Genomic DNA, 18,465 nt, shown 5'->3' with positions numbered 1-18,465 from the left:
AAAAGTAGAGCATTCAAAATGAATCACCCAACTCAGTCTACCACAGATTAGTCACTAGTGAGTGAACCTAAACCGATTCACTTATTAGTGAGTCAAAAAAATTTAAATCCGATTCAGCCCACCACAGGATGGTGAGTTAAACGGATTGACTCATTGACTCACTTAAAAGAAGAAATACAATTTTTTTCTTCAATCCAAGAAAAAAAAAACTAAATTATAATTCTGATTAAAATCTAAATAAACTTCAATTCAATTTAAAATGGTGTTAAACTCAAAATACAAACCAAAATCATAAAATACAACTCCACCAACCCAAATGCAAAGTTCAACAGTCAGGTCAAAAATAAAAAATTAACCTATACTGAAATTTGTACAAATAATTTAACCCAACCCGACCTGAACCTGTAGTGGACAGAATTGGTTCACGGATTCTAATTCATTTTGACAACTATAAAGAAAAGATAACCAAAATAAATGTCAATCCCAAACTGTATGCTTTTATTTTCTTTCTTTTCTAGAATCATTGACATTGACCCAATTGGATGCACCAGCCAGAAAAATTGAAAAATTAACAAAAACTAATGCCAGAATTGCTATAGAATTGGATCAAAGGCAGATATTTTTCATTTCACCAATGATGGTTGTATGAGTAGCATTATATAATTTCTACATCAAAGAGCCACTTTGTTGTGAAACAAAGAATGAAATCCAAGGTTTTGTAAGAATTTGTGTCAGCTTCAACCCATATTCACATTTCTACCCTCTGTAGAAAAAGTAAAAGGAGTTTCCAGAGAAATTTGACTCATCATCATGAGTAAGGAGGGACAAAAATTCAGTTCCCAAGTATATATAGAAGTTCTAGCTTTCATACTCTGGACTAGTATCTCCCAAGGAAGATGGTGCAGCATCCAACCTCGTTAAAACTTCAGGAATCCCAGCTGTGTTTCTTATTATCTGGCATCAAAACCAACATAAACATTCAGATATAACCACAATTGATCTAGTTATTTATAGCTAAAAATGGCATTATATGCATTCAATCTAGGACTACCCTTTAATTGACTCAAAGACCAGTTAAAACAAAAAAGTGAAGAGTAAGAAGAACATTTGAATCATATCTCTTTTTTTTCTTTTATTTTCTTCCATGTTACTGTCACTTTCCCAATCAGTAGAGATAGACACAGAAATACACTAGAAGAGCAGCTGGAAAGTAACAAGCAATTTACATTAGTTTCTGTCTCTATAATTAAGAAACTTTCATCAAGCTATAAAAATTAAGAACAATTTTAGTGACAGTAAACATATAAAGAAACAAAAGAAAGTGTAACTAGCATAGCTATTTTGATAATGATAATAAACAACATTATCTTCAGGCCTTTCCTTTCAAGAGAGAATAAACCCTGAGCTGCATTGGGCTCTCAGCTTTAGTCATGAAAATGTCATATTATTGAGGAAAAGTAACCCTACCAGATTTTGAAGAGTCCACAATAGATGGCTTGCATTAAGCAATTTATTAAGACTAAATATGAACCACTTTCTTTTTCAGGTGAATTAGCAAGTGTTACTTTTTTCACGAAGGAAACCAAGCATGTGTTACTCATGGTTTGATCAAATATTTAAACGCCTCTTATTCTTAATCACATTATAAGAATGCCTCACCACACTCCAATTTGGCAATTCAAGTAAAATACATCCAGAACTCCATTTGAAAAAGCTTTTCAGTTATGCAAGAGTGTACACATTTATTACAACTTTGACAATGTATATTTAAATCTCCTTATTTCAAAATATGGCGATATACCCATAACATTTATATCAGTTGTAATAGGACTTGAATCTATGCTTCTTAGTGTATGCATAAAAAATTTGAGATTTCAGATTAGCATTGTCATCTACAACGGTCCACACATGCATCAAACTTATAAAAAATTGACTACTGAGAATAAGTATGTCAAACTTACGAGTATCTCCTCATCGAGATATGAAATCATGAAGAGCCTTTGAAAGCTGCCACCTTCGTACACAAGAAAAGGGAATGGAGTTTTCACATCAAAATATGAATACTAGTGCAAGTTGAATATACATTTGTGTAGACATGGTGACTGAAATAGCCAGAAAAGTCAAAGCTTTATTGAATGAAAACAAGGGAAGAACTTCTTGTGAGAATGATACACATTCTAGATATTTTGAGAGGTCTACAGTGACCAAGTTATAGTTAATATAGTCAGAACGCATCTCTTCTATTTAAAAGTATAGTAGCTCAAGTGTTACAATTTGACAGTATCTTGACTCATCTAACTTTTATCACAGGACAATTGATGCAATTCGCAATACAATCCTCACACAATATTCTAACTCCACCTAATGGTATTCATTTCCATTTCATAGTTATTAAATGGTTTACATCACAGTTTATAACTGAAAAACAACCCCTAAATGGGACCACCCAGCTGTTGCCCAAATTCCCTCTAACATATATTTTCTTAATCACAGTCATGTTATCAACCTATCTTTCTGCATGTATATTTTTTGGGAGTGAAATAATCAAATAATGTTATAGTGGATATCTACCAACATACGCCATTTCAGAAGGCATTAATTATTGAAAAACGACAAGCAATAGCTGCAGAAAAATGGATAGTAAGGGTGGCATAACACAATTTTTAATATCTGAATGAAATGACTGAAACATAAACATGGTTCAAGTTTCATAGAGATAAGGTATTTCCCAACCTATTGGCTATACAGTTTCATGTTCCAATCATACTTATATTGGAGTGCAAAGTGAAATGAAACAAAAATATAGTGCAACATCTACAAGAACACTTGTGTCAAGAATGAATATAGAAAATTAGCAATAGCTTACTTAGAGGAACTTTCAGCCCATTGGCAACAGGGTCACGTATAGGGGCAGGAAGTTGTTGGAAAGCATTAGCTGCCTGGCCAAGTGCCCCTTTAAGCTGTTCCGGTACCCTCTCTTCAATAATTGTTGGTGACACAAAACCCCCTTCAACATACTCCTCTTTCATTCTAAGTGGCCCCTCCACAGATAACTTGGTTGAGAGAAGGAATTTACTATCAATCTACACTTGATCACAAAGTTGATTCAAAATACAATAATGGGATGATACCCACAAGAATACAATCAACAAAGACAAGGTTAAACACGACAAATGGTGTACATTGTACAATAATATGTTATGTAGGCATTATCATAGCTTTTAAGAAAAATACCAACTAAAACTAACTTGAAGTTCAAGTTGTGTAATTGAATTCCCAAACTAGTTTTACTTACTACAACTGAGCACAAGATTACCCTCCTTCATGTGTGTCCGGATGAAAAGGACAAAATAATTTTAGCTTCTGACCTAAAATAAGAGTATGGTAAACAGAAAATGACAGTTCTATTGAATAGATACTCTTCTATTCGTGCACCCAATTTTATGTCAACTCAAGGTACTTTTACACTTTTTTGTCTAAAAAATATACAGGAAAAAGTACAACTAGTAAACACTTCTCCATGTTTGATTGAATGTTTGGGAATCCGTTGGATTCTCTCAATTACACCTTCGAACACAAAATTTCACATTCTGAGGCACCAAACGTGAGCAAGTTTCTGTTGCTTTGAAGTTCAACAAAAAAAATCATTAATTCAAACACGCTCTAATTGTTTAAATTAATACAAGTTTACAGTAATTCTATTTTATTAAAAAAATCAAATAAGAATGTTTAATTATAACTGCAACCAAGATCGTTTCTCCAATTCTTCTGTTGCTATTTTCCCTCTTCCCATAAACAAGCAAATCTAGCTTTTATACTTTGATAGACAGGTCACTAGTGCATGCCCCACTCTCTAGTATAGGAATAGGAATGAACCATTTAGCATCATGCAGATACTAAAAATGGCTACAATGGAATAACACTCACATAAGAGAATATAATGCAGTTGTTCGCTGTTCATGCCTTCTGCCAAACCTTAAAATCCAAATGGTCTAGAATCTATATTTTCTGTCTACATTGTTCTTATAAAATGTTAAATTTCAGCACAAGGTAGGTAGGCCTACGCATTGTCCACACTTAAAGGCCAAAGGGCAGTTATGTGAGTGTTTATGATGTGAAATAAAACCATTCGTATGTCATGATCTAAACTTAGCTTTTCTGGATAACTGGTGCATGAAAATTGGAAAGGGTGAAAAATACACCCGAAGCTATCAACACTTCGTGAATGCCAAATTAAGATTTGTACATGCATAAAAAATTGCAACTCAGAAGTGTACCGAGTTTAATAATGTCAAGTTTGCAGTAATCTTTGCATTTCCATCCTTAATAACAACATCCATTTTTGACAAATTAGCCAAACTTGAAGGAAAGTTTCTGCACAGATACAAAAGCACACAATGAGATCAATCAAAACTTAATTTCCCATATAAAAACTTTACATTCTTATAAGTCAAAAGAGACCAGTATGAAGTCCCAAGATGATAATCGACAAGATAAAAGCAAATAATCAAAGAGAAAACTCACTCAAATATAACCCTAGCAGCAAACAATCCTGGACTTCCAGAACCAAACCACTCAAAGTTCCAACGCCCCTCCAAGAAGGGTGACCTGTAGCACAAAATTGCATTAACATCTAATACAGAAGCATGGACATGGATAATCTCATTCACTTACGTTGTGGGGCGAGGGGTTGGATTAAGCCGCTCAAGACCAGTTATCCTTTCATTCACGTCAATCTTTTGCCATTCAGTAGCCTTCCCAGCGACTAAGGCCTCAAAACCCCCTGCATCTTTAAACTGAAAAGATGTCTCCGGTGTGAGTATGTTAAGAGTACAAATTCAAAGATTGCAAAAACGACATAGGCAAATTACTCCTTTTCATATTTAAATCAAGTCTATCATCGTTCTGGCAGGTAACCAGGTTCATCTGCAGACACAACGCACTAATAGAATCTAGAGTAACTTACAGCCACAATCCCCTGAAGTGTCTTGAGATTGCACATATCTATGCTGGTTTTTTAACATGCACAGCAACCTCCCTTAGAAAGATAACAGATAAAATTTTCCACTATCCCACATTAGCACAGCAACAAAATTCCCCCTTGTTTTCTTAACATAACAAACAGATATAAAAACAAGACAAGCATTTGTTTGGAAATCAAAATAAAAGGATGGAAATTGTCCACAAACCTAGGCCCTAACACCAACTCAAACCAATCACAGTGCATGATGTATACCTATGCAGTATCCACACATGTTGATAATTTCATGCCACCGATGTCACAAAAAACCGTCTGCAACCACAATTATAGCCACAACATCATGGTTTTCAGGGTCTCCACACCCCATTTTTCAACAAATCGCATCAAACAGCATCCCCAACCACAATTTAAAACCTCGTACCCCTCCCAACAAAAATTAAAACAGTAAAACTAAACAAACACGAAAAAAAGGTGGTGCACAGAGCCATACCCATAATCTAAAACAGCAACAAGTTCTTTTCTTTACAAACAAACAGTAAAACAAAGGCCCAAAAGCAAGTGGGTAGGTCCCAGAAAACGCAAATTGGGAATATACTCAAGGAAAAGAGGCTCACAGCGAGAAGAAGCGATTCTTTGGCGGAAAGGCGTTCCATTTCCTTGGCGTACGCTGCAGGGGCACCCTGAACGGCTTGCTGAACCATGGCTCTGCACACACGGAAGCTTCTTCTGGTTGAGGCTCTCTGGGGTGCAGCCAGTGTCAACGAAGACTGAGAAGAGAATTTGGAAGAGGAGCATGGGATGCACGTGGCAATTGCCGAGATACAGCCATGCGAAGAAGCTGAAGCAGCCATTGACATTGTTTGAAATGAATTGAGTGAATGAATGAATGAAAGGTTTGTTGTCTCTTATGGTGGAAGTGCTTCTTCAATTTGTCATCACTCGCCAATTGTGAGTTGAAAAACACTACTACTTAGAAACAACACCAATTGGGTGTCTCATTTTTTTACTATAATTTTCGATTTCACTTTCTTTTTTCTCCTAATCATAACCTCACCATTCCTAACACAACTCCACGTTGGTTACTGTTTTTTTTCAGAGTCTGGTCACTGCTCCCATGGATTAATGTATTCACTTATTGGATAATTTTTTTTTTCTTTCTATAATTTTATGTCTTTGTTTAATTTTGAAATTCAAATAATTCAATAACGCTTTATAAAATGGTGATAAAAATAATTTAACGAAAACTTAAAATTTCTAATTTTAAAGGGGTGCATTCTGAAAGTAGAAAACCTCTAATGAACAATACAATTTAAAACTAAAATAAGAAAACTTTAATGTAAAGGAAAACGTTCATTAATTTAATAAACACGTGGCAATCAGCATTTTTAAAAAATTAAATAAAATAATAACTATTTTCACTGGGACTATAATAAAAAAATTATGTGAAAAGCATATCACATTAATTATTTTTAAATTTGTTAATTAATACTCTTAATTAACACATTTATTAATCTAACGTACATGATTCTAACAAAAATCATTTAACTCAGTCTTAAAAATGTATATTTATATTAAGAACAGAGATAGAGAGAGATTGTTTGCTACAATAATCCAACATAATTCACTCATTAGTGTATAAAGTGAGAAAACAAAATTACAGAAGCAGAAAAAAAGACATAAAATACTCATTCAAAAATATTTCAACAAAAACGAAATAAAATCCAAAATAAAGTGGAGATGCGGGGGATCGAACCCCGTACCTCCCGCATGCAAAGCGGGCGCTCTACCATTTGAGCTACATCCCCGAACGAAAACTAGCGACGATTAGATTTATATGATATTATTCTCTTTTCAATTTTCATTTCATTTATTTTAGTTTTAAAAGCTCCTGCTAGAAGAACACACATAATAAAAATATTCTTTCAACATATAGTTTAATTATAGAATTTCTATCAATTTTTTATTTAGACTTCATTATTGTATATGATAGAACCTATTATTCTAACTAATTTTTATTTTATTTTTTATTTTAGAGTAAGTTGTTTGGAATTATTTACATATGCAATTAAATTTTTCTTAAAGATGTGAGACCATTTTAATAAAAAGGTTCTTTTAATTGATCCAAAATAACTCCCAAGTATTCGTTATCCTAGCCTAGAGATACTCATAGGACCTCATTCAATATTTTTAGTTAAATTAATGTAATTCTGGATTAAAGTTGAAATAAATAACGTGAAGATAGTTTATACAATTTTAGTAGTGTAGATCTATTATCACTTTTGTTTAATAAAATTATTTTTTGAAAGTTCCGACCCATGTTATTACATCCCAACGGCTATATTTTCTTCCCTCTCCCACCCATAAATCACAATCATTTGTTTCACTCAACGGTCCAATTTCCTTTCATCAAAACTCAACCATATTGAAACAACATTCTTCGTTACAAATCTAATTTCCAACGTTATTGCAATGAACACTGATGAAAAGGTTCAGCATGTCACAAAGAAAAGTTCCGACGAACTGCTCAGGAAGTTTGCTGAAGTGGGTAACTCTAACAACGTTCCAAAGAAGAAGAAGAAGAAGATCACCAAGAGGGTAGAGCCTGCCGCCGCCGCCGCCGCCACCTTCGTTGAACGGAGGTCGCTTCTACCGCCGCCGGCCGCCACGCGAAAGACGGCGTTGCTCCGGCAGATTGGGATCGGAGGGGCCCACATCATGAGGACAAGGGGTTTCAGAAACAAGTCACTGTTGGGAACGATTGAGAAGGTAAATCAATTTTATATCATTTACTGATTTTAATTTTTTGGAAAATTATTGTTTTTTATTAAAAAAAAAAAAATTGTCGAAACCCGTAAGGATAACTGTAAATCAATATTAGGGAAAAGAATAACTGTAGGTTAATTTTAATTCATAAAAGATCTTTTATATTTTTTTCTTGTGTAATTTTATTTTTTAAACATATATTTTATGATTTATTGTGCTACTATTAATTGAGAATGTAACATTTGGTAGGGAGTTTTTGTTGTTCTTCTGACTAGAATTGTTTCCACCAATTTGTTATCTGTATTGGAACAAGAAATACAGAAAAAAAAAAAGCATAAATATTTGTACTCTTTTAACATAATTTTTGTTTCTTTAAAAATTGTATTTTAAGAAAAAATGATTGAAAAGATTAAAACAACATTGAGACACTTTTTTTTTTCTAACACTTTTCTTTGTTTTTGAGACATCAAAAAACAGTTTTCAGTTCTTTATGGTGTATTGTAATCCGAATGATAACTTAAATGAAGTTAAATACTACAATGATAGATTTTGAATTATACTATATGAATAAGACGATTGTTGATGGGTCTCGATCATAAAGAAGCGGAATTGTGAGAAGATTGGATTTTTTTAAGGATAATAATATTTTGACAATTAAATTTTGACAATTTTTTTTTATAACATATGAAATGTTATCTTTTCAAGTGGTTTTGAAATATTGAAAATAAAAAAATAAAAATGTGAAAAATCACTTAAAATATAATGTTTAAAATTGTAAGAGAAAGTAGTCAAAATTCAGTACTAAAAAAATATTTTTTTATTTTTATGAATAAGAAAGAAAAGTGCATAATTTTGTTGATGTGTCTGAGCTCTTAAAACCTTTGCATAAGTTGTCTTTTTCAATGGTTGTTGTTGTAGACATGGCGAAGAAGCATAGAAGGGGCTTCTAGAGCTTTCATGGAGAGGCACTATCATCACCATAAACGTTTGATCAATGATATTGTTTAAAATCTCTTTGAAGGTTAACATGTCAATTCCTTCTCTCAATGTATATTATATTGCCCTAGCAAAAACCAATCTTTTTATTTTTTATTTTTTTTTTATTTTTCCCCCTTTTATGGATTATAAGATAGACAATTTTGTTAACTCATCATCTTATTGGTTTATTCATTGATTATTATTATTTAATAATAATAATAAACTTGAGAGTTCTCACACATTTTATGTATTCTTTCAAGAGTCCAATGTTATTATTAGTTTGATTAAATGTGATATGGTTGTTATTTGTAGTGATTTTACATACTCAATTAGTGAGATAAGTAGGAGAAAATACGTCTGATTTTTATATCAACATAAAATACAAGGTTTTCTACAAACAATTTTTTTTTAAGAGAACAATTTAAGGAATTTATGACTTAAAGATCCAACTTATTAATTTATTAATTTGTTTTTAGCTTTTAACGTTCAAGATCCAACTTTTAGATTGGGCCGGGTCATTTCATAATTTGGGTTACCATTTTTAAGGTTTTGAAAGTTTGACCCATGTTTGTTATTTGTTTTAGTTTTACTAAAACATGTAAAATTTTTAATTTTTAAAATTGATATTAGGTAGACCTTTTTGAACCATTTTTCAAAATCTCTGTGTAACAAGTGTGCAGAAAAAATATGATTTCTTCAAAATAAGTCGAATATAATATGGAAAATACTTTTAAAATGTGTTCCGTCAAGTTTAGTAGTACTATGGCATGCACTTTTTAGCAAAATATAGAAATAAGGTTAAATAAGTACAAAATATTAAATGAAATCAAAGAATAAAAAAAAAAATTGTTTTAAAATAAGAAACAAGTTTTCTTAACACATAATTGGTTAATAAACCATTTAGAAAAGATTAAAACAAGTATTGATATGAAAGATCAAAGATCAAGTAGGATTATGTTAGAAAATAATTTTACTAGCAGAAAAATTGATTCAACTTTGTTTATTAAAGAGTAGATGAATACATTTTGTTAAATCAAATATATGTTGATGATATAATATTTGGATCAACTGATAATTTTGTGTGTGAACGATTTGCAAGTAAGTGATGGGTGAATTGACATTTTTTCTTGGACTGCAAATTAAACAGCAAATGGAACATGGAACTTTTATATATCTCAATCTAAGTATTGCAAGGGAGTACTAAAGAAATTTGGGATAGATACTGCTAAGGGGGCGGGTACACCTATGAGTTACTTGGATAAAGATGAATCAGGTATGGAAGTTAACTAAGTTATGTTTAGAGGTATGATAGGATCTCTATTAGTAGACCTAAAATTATGTTGATTATGGGGGTTGTAAAATTGATAGAAAAAGTACTCGTAAAAGTACCAGTGATGTTTGTCATCTCTTTGGATGATTAAGGTAGTTTTTTGGCACTCTAAGAAACAAGTTGACACTCCAATAAACAAGCCTATGTGGTTTTATCAACTACTGAGTCTGGCTATATTGTTGCAAGCAATTGTTGTGCTCAAATTTTATGGATGAAACAATAATTAGAGGATTATAACATCTACCTTAATCATATACCTCTAAAATGCAATAATACAAGTGCAATGAATTCATCAATATATAAAGATTAGACATCATTAGATATTCTTTCCTTTAATGTATTTGTAGGTTAATAAAAGTGTATGGAAAGAGAAAATTGAATATCGAGTATTTATACTAGTTCGGATCAAAAACCCTACGTTTAGTCTTTAATTTCTTAAAGAGAGAGAGATTAACTTAATCACTAAACATAAACCCCAGTACAATCACAAATAAGAGATTTAAAGGGTTTAAAATACACATCTCTTGAAGACGCAAGAGATGAAGAACACTTCATTTGAGTCACACAAAGAATGACCAACTTTCTTATCAACAATAATAACCCTCGATCCCCAAGAACTCACTTGGAGAAATTTATCGCTCTACCCACACTAGTTTTTTCAAAGTTATTCAAACACTCAGATAGTTTCTTTGAAAGTACAACATTAAACTTCTGATACTCAAAAAGGTTATTTTACAAATGGGTTTAAAACTCTATAAATACAAATTCGAAAACTAGGTTAAGAATCTGAAAAGACAAGTCACAACTGTTAGAGATAATTGAATAAGTCTTCAAAAAGGTTCTTAATGAGGGATGGAAACGGGACGGGACAGGGACGAGTTTCACTATCCTATACTCATCCTCATTGAACAAATCCATCCCCATCCCATACCCAAACTCAACGGGTATCAAATCTTTGTCCCATCTCCATCCCTACCGAGTAACGGGTATATACTCGTACCCATACTCGTACTCGTTTTCTTACTGTTTAAGTATTAATTAATTTTTACAAAATAATACAAAATTACGGTCAAAGAAACATAATATTATCAAATATTCAATATTAGGAAGACGGTTGTTTATTCAATATCAAATATTTATAAAGAAATTATAATTGTATATACCAAATAACATTTAATGAGAATCAAAACATTTATTAAATTTGTAAACATGAATGAAACCTAGTTGAGAAAATTTAAAAATATTTTTAAAAAAATATAAAAGAAAAACAAATATTCAAATTAAAATATATTTTAAAGGTCTGTTTACTTCAATTTCTTAAATTTTAATGAACTCTTTCTTATATACTAATAAAAGTTATAATACATCATTTGATCAAAATAACGCAAAAAACAAATATTAAACTAATAATAATAAAATATTTTAACATATATTTTGTATCTTTTGAACTTCCATATATGTTTGATGGTGATAAAAAAGAAATTCATGGCAATTACATTAAATTTTTATATTACAGTAAATAAACTTTATTTGTACAATTATAATAAGAAAATTATAATATAATAATGAGTTAGAAAATAAAAATAATCATATAAAATATATAAAATGATATTTTACATGATAAAAATGAACAACAAATAAAAATATTAAAAAATTATCAAGTGTGTGTTAGAAACAATTTGAGAGACTATTGAATAAAATCACACAAAGGAAAACAAATATATAATTAAGGGTATGATAAAATGAAAAATAATTTAGAGATTTAAGAAAATATTTAAATATCAACATAGTGAATAGTTGAGAAACAACGAAAGTTGTTTAGTGAAACAAAATAGTTATTCAAATGAAACAAAAATTTATATTACCTAATAAATAAAATGTTTATGCTATTGAACACTTAGATCGAGAGTTTAAACATTTTTATGTTAAAGAAAAATATACAATAAATAAAAATATTAAAAAAGATAAAAATATTCAAATGTGAGACATAAAAAACATTTAATTGACATACATTATTTCAACATCATTGCAAAAAAAAAATGATAAGATGAAAAATATATTAGAGACGTGAATAAATTTTATGACAAACCAAACAATTAGAAGAAATAAATACTAGAAAGTGTGTAGTAATATATATATATATATATATATATATATATATATATATAGTTAATTGACTATGAATATTTTAATAATTTAACCGAGGACGAGTATTATGGCGGATATGAGGATGAGGACATGGCGAATATGTACATCCACATCCTCATTCTCAATTGAAAAAGTCGGAAATTCTCCATATCTATACCTAGTCAATGCGGGGATTCCTCTTTAAAACGGAAACGGATTCAAACAATACCTAGAGAAACAAGTTTATTTGACATCTCTATTCTTAATCTTTAAGATATGCACAAAAGCTAACGCTAACTTATGATGTTCTACTTGAAAATTCATATACTTAACAACTAATAAATTTATCTTTAATAATTTTTAACATGTATTTTCGCAAAATACCTCCATTCAAAAACTATATTAAGACTTGTTCATATGAATACACACCTAAGCAAACTTAAAAATATTCATGATTGAAATATCATTTCGTGCTAAAATTAAGTCATCCACATAATATATACAATGAATAATTTGAATAAGATTGAACAAAACTATGATACTTCAATGTCGTTTGTTTTGAGTTGTACAATGAGTTTATCAAATTGTAAACAAAATTTGGATCGGTGTTTTCGAAACCTAGAGGAACGCTCATGTACACATATTCGACCAAATCACCAGATAGAACATTATTTATATCCATTTGGGGAACTTAAATGTTTCATAATGTTTTATCATAGTTCATTCCCTGCCTCTCATTATGTCAAAATATTACAAATCTCACTTTCAAAAAGTTGCATAGTCCTATTGGAGTCATGTTTTATTTTGTATACCCATTTATTTACAAGAACTTTCTTTTTGTTTGTTTTTTATTCTCTTCCAAGATTTTTAATCTTGTTGGCCATTGCAGCGCGCCAAATAAAATCTTTTACCGTTTCCAGTTATTTCCCTATTGCTCCAGTTGTAACAAAATTTTGATGTTTAATAAAAAAAGTTCAGAATGTATAAAATAAGTAATAAAATTATATAAAAAAAAAACTAAAACATATTATTGAGGAGATGAACTCTCGAAAGACTTTAATTTCTAAGTAACAAAATTCTCATATATTTTTATTTAATATCATCACATCGAACATCCAAGTCTCATCAACAATTTTAAAATCTAAACTAATGTAATTTGCTAACTCAACTTATAAACCATGAGTGTTTCAAATAAGTGTTCAAAACATATTTACACGTTCTCTTATATTATTAATAAAATATGAATAATTTTTTTGTGGTGACCTAGAAAGCATTGGAAAAATATTTCTTTAAAATGACATTCTCATAAACATATAATTAATGATATGAATGAAAGCTTTGTCATTATTTAGAAACATAAAAATATTTGATGATATTTCTTTAGATGACAATACCACAAATACTCTTTCAAGATTTTTATCAAACTATTGATCGTGCGTGCAGTTACCTGCCAATTAAAATTCTTAAAAAAAATAGCAGAAAAATGTCTTTTCTTGAAAATTCTTTTAACAAATTTATAAGAAAATTTTCATGTAATATAAGAATTTTTAGTAGTAGATGTCTCAAATACTTGGATACAACATAAAAATAAATAAACAACTCTTTATACTCAAATTCGGTTACAACATCATCCTCAACACAAATTATACACACACATATTAAAGTATCAAGAAAAGAATTCAATATCATTAAATATTGTATCGTCATAACTTTGAAAAAATATTGTTTAGATATTGATCAGATATGTATGGGAGATTTTATTTGATTAAAGATTTTAGATCAAGATGGATATAATTGATCCCCTTAAAATTGGTCTGGGATTAACTTTATGATAAATTAAAATAAATTTTGTATAAGATATTAAAGGAATAAACAATTCTGTTTCTAAAATAAATATATATAAAAAAATGATAACATCAGTATTCCAATATGTTATATCGTAATATATTCTAAGAGATATAAGTTGATTGTTCAATTTATAACCATATTAACTTTAAATAAAAAGATAATTTAAAACAATAGACAACTTGAATACTCTAATTTGAATCATTTATACTTTGAAGTAGAACAAATATCTAAAAACAAACATTATTTTTAAATGAACAAAAATAGTCAAACCAAATTCTACAAGTATTTTTTTTATTACCATGTAAGTGGACTTGCTTGAGGTTCATTGAGTTAAGATTCCAAAGGATTCTCATGCAAAGTTATTTCAAAAATTAATTTTTAATAAATAATATTTTCCTATGTGATATTTATTATTATTTGATTTATAGTATTATCTTAATTATAAAACATTAACTTTCTTTTAAATATCAAGTTCTATGGAATTCATTCAATGATATTCTACAAAATTTCCTTAAAACATAGTACTAATACTTTATAAACTCAGGTAGCTTTAAAAAATTACTTTATAAACTCTTGTTTCCCAAAATCAATAGCATGCAAAAAAAATAAAATAATAATAATAATAATAATCCATGCTCACTAAAACAAAGTCAACCAATTTATTACTATGCAAAAACAACACCCAAAATTGGAGGCAATTTCCCTCAACATTCAGGGATGAAGACTTTCCTGTACAAAGCCTTAATTTCAACATTTAAAAGCAAAGATAGTGATGGAGAACTTTAATTCTAAACATACTTTGATTGTATACATATATACAAACACAATTTATTGAAGAAAATCATCTTAAAAAATGTGAAAGTTGTCAACTGAAATCATATAATTATAATAATAAGGTGCAATTATGTTGTAAAGACTTTTAAAAGAATTTGTTTCAAAATCAACAACATAATATATTATTGCTATTTACAATTTTACTTTTATAATACTAATAAAATATAGGAATCCAAGAGTAAGTCTAAGTCCCACATTGAGTCAAAATGAAAAAATTGAACACTATATAAGAATCAAGTTCATAAACTCATTGCCTTAAGATTTTGGGTTAAGAGTGATGTCAATCTCTTATATGTGGGTTGGACTTATTATGTTCATTGGTGTTGTATTTTCTCGATGATCCTCTCTCGAAACATCTAACATAAATCAAGAAATTACAAAATGGTCTAAAATATAAAAAAAAATTCTGATTTTTCTTTTTTCTTAATATAAATTGGAAGATATCTTTTTCTTTTTTTTTTTTTGTGTGTGGAGGCTAGAAAGAGAGAGAGGGTACGTAGTAAGAAGAAGTATTTGGTATGTAGGGTTCTTGGGTAGAAGATAGGTGAAGGTTGAAAAAGTTGAAAAGATTGAGTTTGTGGGTGAGCAATGAATGAAGAAAATGGAAGTGACAAGCATGTGAGAATGAAAAAGAAAGAGAAAGAGAGATAATAATTTTGGGGATGAAATGGTCCCTGCCTCCTAGGTAGCAACCACAAACCTTTAATGCAACTGTGTGAGTTACTTCACATGCCACATGACTCTATCTCACTTTTCCAAAACTACTTCCCCTCATTGCCATCCAAACATGTTGCATTATTTATAACCCACAACTACTCCATTACACCTGTCCCTTTTTTCTTTCTATTCAAATCTTATTCTCCAAAAATACACACTAAGCTCTTCTTAATATCCAATATTTAATTAAAAGTTTCACATCGATTAGAAATAAGACAATTTCATAATATATAGATGAGTGCAAATTTTACTTTACAAATCAATTTTGTAAAGTTGACTTAGACTTAAAGTCTACTTCTTAACGTGGTATCATAACTATTGTTTAATGTTTATTGATACTTATCAACAAAACATCCGATCTATAAAGGAACAATAATTTATAATTTTTTATGTTAGACAACTTTAACACCTATGATTTTAATTTGGATGCATATGATAACAATAACATATTTATTATGTTTTTTAAAATTATTGTACTATTTTCAATATGCATATATTATGTGTCGTATCCTATTATTTTCAAAATAAATATATCAACGTGTTAGATATATGTCGTATCCAGTATATATATCATATCCATGAATTATAGATATCTATCCTTGTGTTTGTTGGATATCTAGTCTTATGCACGATATATACATACATATATATATATATATATATATATATATATATATATATATATATTTCAGTGAGTGTAAACTTCACTTTACATATCTAAACTTAAAGTTTACTTCTTAAAACATCTTATTATTTTTTTTTCTTCAATTTAATAAGATAAATTATTAGATAAGAGAGTAATTATATAGTTATGACAATGTGAGTAATGATAATTGGAGGAGATTTTTGTAGGCAACGAAATCCTCTTTCTTAGCCTTTTTCATTTCGTTTTGTGAATAGCGCAAACTTGTGGCCAATGTTGATCCAAGATCACACTATCACCTCAAATAATTTATGCAAAATATGCAATCATTGGACTCAAAAATTTAATGACCCAAACCCTTTCGGCCTACTCATTTGACTAAGCAACAAAAACATAGCTAGAAACAAGCAACATAGAAAATTCGGAAAATCTTTCTGTCTTTACAAACATGCCGTGAGATTTTTAAGTCTATTTTGCTTCTTTAATACCACTGTTTCAACAAATAATATCACCAAATTTTTCAACCATACACAACTTTTCTTCACTTCGCAACAAATTCTAATAATCTGAATCCATCATAGACCCACTTTGAAACCTGAACTTGTTGAAAACTTGTCACTGTCCACAAATTTCTTTATTCAACTAATGGAAAAATTAAGTAATAATGATCATTGGAAGTAATAATTATAATAATGTTGTGATTCAAATAATGTATATTTTTGAGTTTTTTCATTTATAAAACTACTAATGAAATTCACTAACTTAAATTTCCTTTTCTTTTTAAAAAAGGAATCATCTTAGTTTCTTAAAGATATGAAATCAATGTCAATTGTAAAGTTGGTATTTCTTTTGAAATATTTTAATATTAAATACATAAAATGTTAAATAATTTGCACTTATAGATTGTGAATGGAGTAGTTTCAGAGGTTTTCGTATTTTTTTTTTAAATTCCGATAGATTTATTTTCTCGAGAAGAGGGATTATGAAAGAAATATAATTTTCAACATAAGATTTAAACTTGTGAGGTAATTCTAAGAGAATTATTATTTTTATCTTAATTATTTAATTTATTTTCATAAACTTTGATGGTTGTAATAGGTTATGATCTTAGCTATTCGATTTTCAAGAAAGGAATGAAGTGAAAAAGTAAAGAATGACTTTTGGAGAGTTAGTACGAAATTGTCTTGACCCTTTTTAAAGTATTTTGTGAAAAACATTTGTTCACTTAATTTTGGAATGTACTACTCAAAATGATGATGGTGTAATATGTGGACAAAAACTTTTTTGGACTAAATACATCAGTAGTTCTTATATTTAGTTTGAAATTGAATTTTGTTTTATTTTAGTTTTTAAATTTAAAAAATGAATTAATATATAAAATAACGTGTTAAATGGTATAAAAAAACTTAAATATTAATTTGAAATACCATTTATATATAAAAAATATATATAGTTAGATTAAAAAATTTATATCTAATTATTATTTTTTAAATTTAAAATTTAAATTATATCAAAATTTAAGATATAACGAATTTTAATTTACATTAAAATTTAAAAATTAAAAATTAAAAACATATTTAATCCAATTAATTTAAACAATTCTTTATATAGATCGAAGAATGACTCAGGAAGTGTTTCAAATATTAAAAATTAGATATTTCAAAATCAAAAGAAAAAAAAAAGAATTTTATCAAAGAAATTAAAACCGAACCTTGAAAATTTTAAAAATATCCAAAACACATTTCTTCTTTACAAGTGTAGATGAAAATTACTTTTTTTAATATGCAAGAATTAAAATAAACTTGATGACCTACTAAGTGTGAAAGAAAGAATAAATAACCTTTTAAGAGAAAATAAATAAATAAGTAAAATCCTTTGCATTGCATATATGACAAGACTTTGGATCCTTCCCCACTCAAGTAAGCACATGAATTCATGCGAATGTATTTTCATAGGTTTATTTGACCAAATATTGAGAGACATTTAAATCATTTTATATTTTACCTCTCATTTGTCCACACTCTAAAATCTAGATCTTATTTTATACCTTTTTATGTTTCTTTTTCTTTGATCGTATTATCTATTTTATTTATTATATTTCCTTTCCCTCCTACCTACCTACTACTTCTGTCTACTCTCTGCCGTGTAGAACCTGTTAATGTGAAAATAAAAAATAAAAATAAAAAAACATTTTCAATTTCCACAACAAATTCAACAAAAGGAAAGGTGATACACCATTTCTTC

At 29.0% G+C, this 18,465-nt stretch overlaps 2 protein-coding genes and 1 non-coding gene across 3 annotated transcripts; 1 reads left to right on the top strand and 2 right to left on the bottom strand.

Moving 5' to 3' along the window:
- Window positions 1-601: 601 nt before the first annotated feature.
- On the bottom strand, window positions 602-6,029 carry LOC114192735 (putative plastid-lipid-associated protein 13, chloroplastic). The gene is made up of 7 exons (XM_028082534.2): window positions 5,596-6,029; window positions 4,675-4,796; window positions 4,525-4,608; window positions 4,278-4,374; window positions 2,867-3,083; window positions 1,962-2,014; window positions 602-954 (listed from the first exon to the last, which is right to left on the bottom strand). The coding sequence occupies exons 1-7, from the start codon at window positions 5,836-5,838 to the stop codon at window positions 859-861; spliced, it is 912 nt and encodes a 303-aa protein (XP_027938335.1). The 5' UTR covers window positions 5,839-6,029; the 3' UTR covers window positions 602-858.
- A 684-nt stretch (window positions 6,030-6,713) lies between these two features.
- On the bottom strand, window positions 6,714-6,786 carry TRNAA-UGC (transfer RNA alanine (anticodon UGC)). Its single transcript has one exon. It is a non-coding gene; the product is annotated as a tRNA-Ala (tRNA).
- A 578-nt stretch (window positions 6,787-7,364) lies between these two features.
- Window positions 7,365-8,961, top strand: LOC114192444 (uncharacterized). Its single transcript, XM_028082162.2, has 2 exons — window positions 7,365-7,747; window positions 8,663-8,961. Exons 1-2 carry the CDS (start codon window positions 7,451-7,453, stop codon window positions 8,750-8,752), a joined length of 387 nt encoding a protein of 128 aa, XP_027937963.1. The 5' UTR covers window positions 7,365-7,450; the 3' UTR covers window positions 8,753-8,961.
- The last annotated feature ends 9,504 nt before the right edge of the window (window positions 8,962-18,465 follow it).

The sequence above is a fragment of the Vigna unguiculata genome, chromosome 7, assembly GCF_037176805.1.
Source record: "Vigna unguiculata cultivar grain cowpea cultivar isolate G323 ecotype 2 chromosome 7, ASM3717680v1, whole genome shotgun sequence".
NCBI lineage: Eukaryota > Viridiplantae > Streptophyta > Magnoliopsida > Fabales > Fabaceae > Vigna > Vigna unguiculata.
This window is presented reverse-complemented; position numbering and strand designations above follow the sequence as displayed.